This window comes from Carlito syrichta, unplaced genomic scaffold (genome assembly GCF_000164805.1).
Source record: "Carlito syrichta isolate Samal-C Ts95f unplaced genomic scaffold, Tarsius_syrichta-2.0.1 Scaffold311198, whole genome shotgun sequence".
Classification (NCBI taxonomy): domain Eukaryota; kingdom Metazoa; phylum Chordata; class Mammalia; order Primates; family Tarsiidae; genus Carlito; species Carlito syrichta.
In genome coordinates this window covers 1080062-1088267 of record NW_007255294.1, presented here as the reverse complement: position 1 = coordinate 1088267, position 8206 = coordinate 1080062, and the positions used below count along the sequence as shown (strand labels likewise).

At 35.6% G+C, this 8206-nt stretch overlaps 1 protein-coding gene across 1 annotated transcript in view; it reads right to left on the bottom strand.

Moving 5' to 3' along the window:
- ULK4 (unc-51 like kinase 4) overlaps window positions 1–8206 on the bottom strand; it is a 244877-nt gene that overhangs the window by 81030 nt on the left and 155641 nt on the right. The window contains exon 21 of the mRNA XM_008068561.2: window positions 7736–7863. Within this exon, the coding sequence (XP_008066752.2) occupies window positions 7736–7863 (128 nt within the window). The remainder of the gene's footprint in view (window positions 1–7735; window positions 7864–8206) is intronic.

Here is an 8206-nt window from a genome sequence, read left to right as displayed (position 1 = left end):
CCCGCGGGCTCAGGCAATCCACTCACCTCAGCCTCTCAAAGGTGCGGGATTACAGGCTGAAAGGTTTCAAATCAATAATCTCAGTTTCTACTTTGAGAATGCAGAAAAAGAGCAAAAGCAAGCAGGAAGAAAAATGAATAAAAATCAGATAAGAAACTGCAGAAAGAAAAATGATAGGAAAAGTTAATTAAACAGAGAGTCGGTTGCTTAAAAAAAAGCCAAAAACATGATAATTGATAAATCTCGGACAAAACAGATAAAAATAAAAACAAAAGAGGTACAACTCATCAGTGTCAGGAATAAAAAGAGATATCACTATAGATCCTTCAGCAATTAAAAAGAAAAAAGGAAATACTACAAAATGTTTTATGTTTATAAAGTTAAGAATTAAAAAAAAAAAAAAAATGAACCGGTGGCTCAAAACCTATAACTACCAAAACTCAACCAAGCAAAATTAAAAATACCAATGGGTTTACAATTTAAAGGAATTGAGTTTGTAGTTTAAAAGTGACCCAAAATAAACCTTCAGGCCCAAATGAATTCATTGAAGAATTCTACCAAAAATTTTTTTTAATTTAACATAAATTTTACACAGTTTCTTCCAGAAAATAGAAGAGGAAGGCATACATTCCAACTCATTTTATTGGGCTAGTATTGTACTAAGACTAATACTAAAGAATTTAGAATTATTTATAAAATTCTACTAAAACTAAAGAAAGGTAGAGGAAGGGAGAAAGCAAGGAAGCAAACTACAAACCAATATTTCTCATGAACTTAAATGCAAAAATTCTCAACAAAATTAGCAAAGCAAATCCAGCCATGTATAAAAGAATAATACACATATATTCACTAAAACCAAGTAAGGTTATTCCAGGTATGCAAGATTAATTTTGCACCTGAAAACCTATTAATGTAATGTACCATATCAACAGCTAAAACAAAGTCATATTTGTCATATTAGTTGACACAGAAAAAAGTACTTGACAAAATCCAATATCTATTCATGATGGAAGCAAAAAGAAATCTAAGAAAACTGTAAACAAAGGATAGGAATAAAAGGGACCTTGAACATCTAAAAAAAAAATTAGAGTCAATACCACACTTAACAGTGGAAGATTTAAAATGTTTTCTCTCCAAGATGGGAAACAAAGCAAGAATGTCTGCTCTCTCCACTCTTATTTATTCAACATAGTACTAGAAGTCCTAGATAATACAATAGTGCAAGAAAAATAAACCAAGGGCATACAAATCAAAGTCCATATTTACAGATACATGATTGCCTATACAGGAAATTTCCTAGGACTTACCAAAAAACAAAAACCCACCTAGAACTATTAAGTGAGTTCAATAAGTTTGTAGGATATAAAATCAACAGACACAAAAATCACATTTCTGCATATTAATAATTAACATGTGGAAACTGAAATAACACAATGCCATTTATAATTGTCCCCCCTAAAAAATAGAGACTTAGGTATATACTTAACAAAACACATATAAGACCTGTATGCTAAAATTACAAAACACTAATGAAAAAAGGTTAAAAAAAAAAAGACATAAATTAATGGAAAGACATACCATGTTCATAGATCAGCAAATAACACAGTAAATATACCAAATGTCCCCAAATTGATGCATTTGTTTAATGTGATTCCTGTTAAAACCCCAGTCCCAACTACTCTGGAGGCTGAAGCAGAAGGATTGCCTGAGCCCAGGAGGTTGAGGCTGCTGTGAGCCTGACTGAACCACTGCACTTCAGACTGGGTGACAGAATGAGTCCCCAACTCAAAGCACAAAAACAAAAAAAAAGCAAGGTTTTGGCAAATATAAACAAGCTTCTTCAAAAACTTATATGGAAAGGTATTTAGGTTCTAGAATAGCTAATACAATTGTGACAAAGAAAAAAATGGGAAGAATCTCTATACTCAATATTAAGACTTACTATAATCAAGTAATCTCAATTACAGTAGTTAAGACAGCATATTGACAAAGAATAGATACAAAGATCAATGGAAAAGTATAGAGAAACCAGAATTAGACCCATACAAATATACTCCAATGGTTTTTGTCAAGGTACAAACAGAATTCAATGTAGGAAAGATAACTTTTTTTAAAAATGGTGCCAGAGCAATTAAATATCCATATCCTCAAGCCAAAAAAAAACTCTACCTAAACCTTATGCTTTATACAGAAATTAACTCAAAATGGAACACATACTTAAAATCTTTGGGATCTAAATAGAGCTCTTTGACTAGACATCAAAAACACAAACTACTAAAGAAAAAACTGATAAAGTAGACCTCATTAAAATTAAAAACTTTGAATCTGTGAAATAGCCTGTTAAGAGGATGAAAAGACAAGTTACACACTGAGAGAAACAACTGGCAAACCGTGGTTCTGACAGCAGACTCAAGTCTAAAATATAAGAAGAATTCTCTAAACTCCATCGCTGAACAGAAGAACCTCCTTCAAGTTGGCTCTGGCATTCTTTTTAACTGATCTTAGCAGTCTCTGATAACTTCCTAGCTTTCAGGAATGACAACATGTCTGAGTTTCAATGTATTCATCTCCAGCCTAAATGCAAAGCTGTGCCAGAGACTTGGAGCCTATTTACACAAGAGGCCATGGTTTCTTTTAGTAGAAAATGGTATTTAGCCATTAAAATATGAATTCTGGCTTCTCAGTAGTATTATGAACTGAACTGTGTTCCCCTCCCATTCATATGCTGAAGCCCTAACCCTCAATGTGATTGTACTTAGATACAAGGCTGTATCTGGAGGTTTCAGAAGATAATTAAGGCTAAATGAGGTTACATAGGTGGGGTTTTAATCCAGCAGGAATGATATTATAAGGAGGGCAAAGACACCATGAGTACACACACACAGAAGAAAGGCCATATAAGGACACAGGAAGAAGGCACCCATTTATAAGTCAAGAAGAAGGGCCTCACTAAAAACCAATCCTGCAGACACCTTGGTTTTGGATTTGTAGCCTAAGAACTGTGAGATAATAAATTTATGTTGTTGAAATCATCCAGTCCGTGATACCTTGTTATAATAACCCTAGCAAACTAATGCAAGTAGATAAAACTATGAAATATATAATTTCTTTAAAAAGATGAAAAATAAGTCAAGCTTATCCTAATACATTTTATTCAAATTAAGAATGATATAATTTTATGTAATTTTTATCTTAATTATTAACTGCATGTTTTCTTCTAAGCTAAAAATCTTAGTTACTATTGAAATTGGCATAATTATTAGTTTTTTCATATATATAAAGAGAAATACATACATATAATAGTTTCAAGACAGCAATACAAATATTAGCACTGACAACAAGAATACTGGATGCAATTTAATGTTTCTTAATGTGGTTTTGGTCCCTAAAATATATTCTGATAGAAATATTCTGCCATAGTACTATGATTTAAAATAACTTACTTTAAATTTCTCTGAGGAGTTATACTACAAACTTGACACACAGGTAGCTTCCAGTTTCTAGAAATTGCTTTGTTTTATCATTTTCTTAAATTACATAAAACATTTACATGGTTCTTAAGACTAGACTATAAAACCAAGTACATTTAGAGAAGTACAGCTCATTCCAGTCCCTGTTCTTTATTCTCTTCCCAGCCCCATAAATTGACATTTTTCTTAATTTTTTATTTACCTTTCTATTAGTTCCTTTTGAAAATATTAATAAATGTACATATATTTTCTGTTTTCACTCCCTTTCTTAGAAAAAAGGTAGTACACTGTAAATACTTTTCTTCATCTTGCTTTTTTCAGGATAATAATATACCTTGGAGATGACTCCATAGCTGTGTATAGAAATTGTCCTTGTCCCTTTCACAGTTGTATAATGCTCCATTACATGTATTGTGATTGGCAGAATACTAAAGATGACCCTCCCCCTAAGTCCCACATTCCTGGCTAGTCAATCAAATACTAACCTAGACACTACAGACAGTTCCTGACTTACAATGGTTCAACTTAACATTTATGATTTTTCATCTTTATGATACTAATTCAGTAGAAATCATGCATCGAGTACTCATACAACCATTCTGGTTTTCACTTTACAGTATTCAATAAACTACATGAGATACTCAACACTTTATTATACAATAAGTTTTGTGTTAGGTGATTTTGCTCAACTGTAAGCTAATGTAAGTGTTCTGAGCAAAGCTATGACGTTTGGTAGATTAGACGTATTAAATGTATTTTTTACCTATTTTCAACCTATGATGGGTTTATTGAGACATAACCCCATTGTAAATCAAGGAGCATCTGTACTGGAAAGAGAGCTTGAAGATGTAATTAAATTCCCAATTCCATTAATTTTAAGATATGTAGCATGCCTAATCTAATCAGTGAGACTTTTAAAAGTTCTTTTTCTCTGACTAATGCCAGAGGAGAGAAGTCAAAGATGTTTGAAGCATGAAGGAGATTCAGGATATGGGAAGCAATCATGCTGGCTACCAGGAAGAAGGTAAATAGTTATACAGAAAACTGCCAAAGAAGAAGAGAGACGGCCTTTAGAAGCTGAACATGAGCCCCAGGCAAACAGCAGCAAGAAAATGAGAATGTCAGTCCTACAACTGGGAGGAAATGAAGTTTGCCAATAATCAGTAATCCTGGAAGCCTGAGCCTCAAATGAGAGTCACAGCACCAACAGCTTGACTTCAAGTGTATGAGATGTGAGCAGAGGATCCAGTTACACCCGGCCCAGACTCCTGACCCATGAAACTGTCAGATTAATAAATGAGCACTGACTTAGACCATTCATATGTGGTAATTTCTAGCTTCCAAAAACAGTCATCTGCTTTAGCCATCTTTCCCTTTGCCTATGCCCTTGTGGTTTTATGCCATTTTAATTCCTTTGCTCTCATTTGAATATAATATCAGAAGAGAGCACGTCCAACAGAGAACTGCTATGATTTCCTCGATTAGAAATCCTCCTCCATTGGTTCCTTTCCTCCTCCTGGAATTCTTGGCACGTTGCATATGAGGTCTCCTGGATCTCCACTCCATATTTCCTATTTTTTTCACATGAATTTTCCATGTCTTTGTCACGAGCTCTGAATGACTCAATGTGTTCCTTCATACTGCCTTTCAAAGTACTAATGCCATCCCCAGCAGAGGTCATTCTCTTTCAATTCTTCCACTGACTTTCAAAGAAACTGTCTCTCCTTAGAGTTTAATTAATTGTTTAAATTCTTTTCTGTTCCTTCCTAGTTCTGCCTCAGTAAGAACTGCCTGGTCTTCCCATTCTTTCTCCTTCAAACACTGTGTTTCCCTAAATGAGCAGAAACAAGTATCTGCCTATTGACTTCGGTCAATTTACTCAGCATGTGTCAGACCAAGAAGGTAATATCTTCCTAGATTGGGGCAGATTGGCCCACCATTTCAGTCCTGCTCCAGATCTCTTGGGAACAGGACTATAGGCCCTACCTACTATATGCATAAAGCATGTGCATTTTGGGCCCTTTAGAAGCCTGGAAGTCTAGTACTCACTCCAAGTTTAGGGGCCCAAATACAGGAAGCCATCTCTGCCACACAGTACAGGAAGAAAAGAGCCTGCTTCATTTCCCTCACAAGGCTGAGCTCACTTGCCAGGCCCCTCTCTAGACTCACGCTGCTTGTTGTATTGCTCCAGAAAACAAGCAAAGTGGAAGTTAGGGTGGGGCCTTCTGACCACCATCTTCCTGCCACTGATAAAGTTTCTAAATATTCAGAGATGCAGAAGTCACAGCTATTCTCTGGGAGAACCACAAGTGTCACACTCAGGGTCTGGAGGTCAGAGTGGTTTCCTTCCTTCCAATTAAAGAGTTTCTTGTGTTGGGGTTACAGAGGTTATTTTAGATAGGATAATCAGAGTGGCTCTCAGGAGAAGTAACCCTGAAACAGAGACCTAAATGACCTGAGGAAGCAAACCATGCAAACAGCTGGAGGAAGATTTCACAGGTACAGGGAACAGCAAACTAAGAAAAGCCCTGAGGGGACTGCAGTAGGCTTATTGTGTTCCAAAAGCAGCAAAACCATGTGACTGGGATGGAGGGAGCACAAGGAAGAGTTGTAGAAGATAATAGCCAAGAGGTGGGCAGGAACTAGGGTAGACCAGGCCGTGGTAAGGGCAGGGGGTATTATTCAGTGTGATTGGATGTTACTGGAAGAGTCTGAGCAAGAAAGCAACAAAAACTTATGGAGACCAAGACTGTGAGTACAAGAAATGATGTAAGGAGATCTGCTGAGAAACTGTATCAGTTATACTGATGAAAAATGATGGGAAACAAAAGGAGAAACCAAAGGTAGCAAAGCCAGTGATAAGGCTCTTCAAAATAAATAAACAGGTCTGATTTCCACTTCTAGCAAAAAGGGACTAACTGGGACAGGATTCACCTTCCCATCCAAAGCAACCGAAAAATAGACAAATCACCTGAAACATCAGATTTCAAGATACCAGACCTAAAATAACAAAGGAAAGTGATCCCTAGGAGGCGAGAAACAAGGAAGCTTGTTACAAGGTTCCATATACCCTTTAATGGAAAGTGTTTAATCTACAAAATAATGACATGCTGAAAGGCAAATATTCTGTTAGAGAAAAATTTAACAGAATTCTACAAATGCTTTCCCAGTGATAAATATGCTCAATTAAAATCATGTGCTCATAAACTGATACTGGCATTTGGCAGTACTTATCTGTGTGAAGACATTTTCAAAGATAAAACATATTAAAAAACATTGAAAATCAACATAACAGAAAAGCATCTGCAATGGATTTGATGATGGGGACACTAACTTCAACTCCCAATTAAATAATATGTTATCTCCCCTACACACAAAAGTTATTCTCATTGGTATTACCAAAAAAAATTATATATATTATATATATTATTTGTATATTTTTTAGCAATAAAAATGTAGAAATTTTTGTTTTCTCTTGTTATATAAGTATGTACATAATATCCCCAATTTTACCTCTCTACCCACAAAGCCCAAAATATTTTCTCTCTGGCAATTTATAGGAAAAAGTCTGCCAACCTTTAGTCTAGATCAATCTCAGTACTTCCAAGGCTCTGCTCAATATTCCAGAACAAGTAAAAATCTGGATCTAGAAATAGACACAAAACCAGATTTTCAGGGACCCTCTAGGCTGCGATGGAGCATGGATCAGACAGTTCAACTGAAGATGTTAATCAGAAAGTATCCAAACATGAAGGAAATGTGAGGAGCATTCAGGACAGCTCTTCCTTTTAGAGGAAGGAATTGCAACCCAGAGAGAAAGATCTGCCATTCTAGGAGCAGTCCATAAACTCCTGCCCCCTGCCCTGCTCCTTCTTGTACTTCATGAGCCTATTCCTTCTGGGCCTCCAGCTACCTGTTCCAGAATCCAACAATAATTAAAAAATACAACAAAATCACTGTTCCAAAACTGACTCTCAAAAGTACAAACCAGAACCAACCTTAACACTCTGCCTTGGATTGTCTTAGATTTAGGACACACCAGGCATTTCTCACACTGTCTCAGCTTCAGAGGTCTTCGCTTGGTCCTCAGTGTTTCCAAGCTGAGATTACAAGTCAAATATTAAACCCTCAGAAAAATTTAGGGAAAAAAATTCAATACCAGCTTACACAGAGGCCAATAAATGACCTATGATATGTATATACAACTACTAGCAAAACAGGTACCAAATTGAAGTTACTGATGAAACCATCAGAGAAAATCTTACCTTGCTTGGCAACTGAGCAGCAACATCTCACGGTTATAAATCAAAATATACAGAAGTACCAGGAAAGCTTTTGCTCTAATGCAAGTTGAAGGGCTGTCCAGTAAACGAATAATTGTGGAGACAAAATCCTGTGGAAGATATTTTAAGATGCTTTTTGAGAAAACATGAAAAAAGATAGGACAATCTCAAGTCTTAGAGTAACCAGATTACAATAAGAAAACACGGCAGGAAGTAAAATAATATCAGCTACTGTTTTCTGCATTCTCAATTTGTGCTGGACCACAAACAAAAATTTTTAAATGTATTATGTCATTTAAACCTGAAAATTAGTCACAAACAGCTGACAATATTATCCTCATTTTAAAGAGAAAAATAAATCTTGAAAAGTTAAGCAATTTCCCCAAAATTAGTTAGATTCATATCTAAGCCAACTGAACAACAAAGCCTGCCTCTTGACTACTCAACCACATA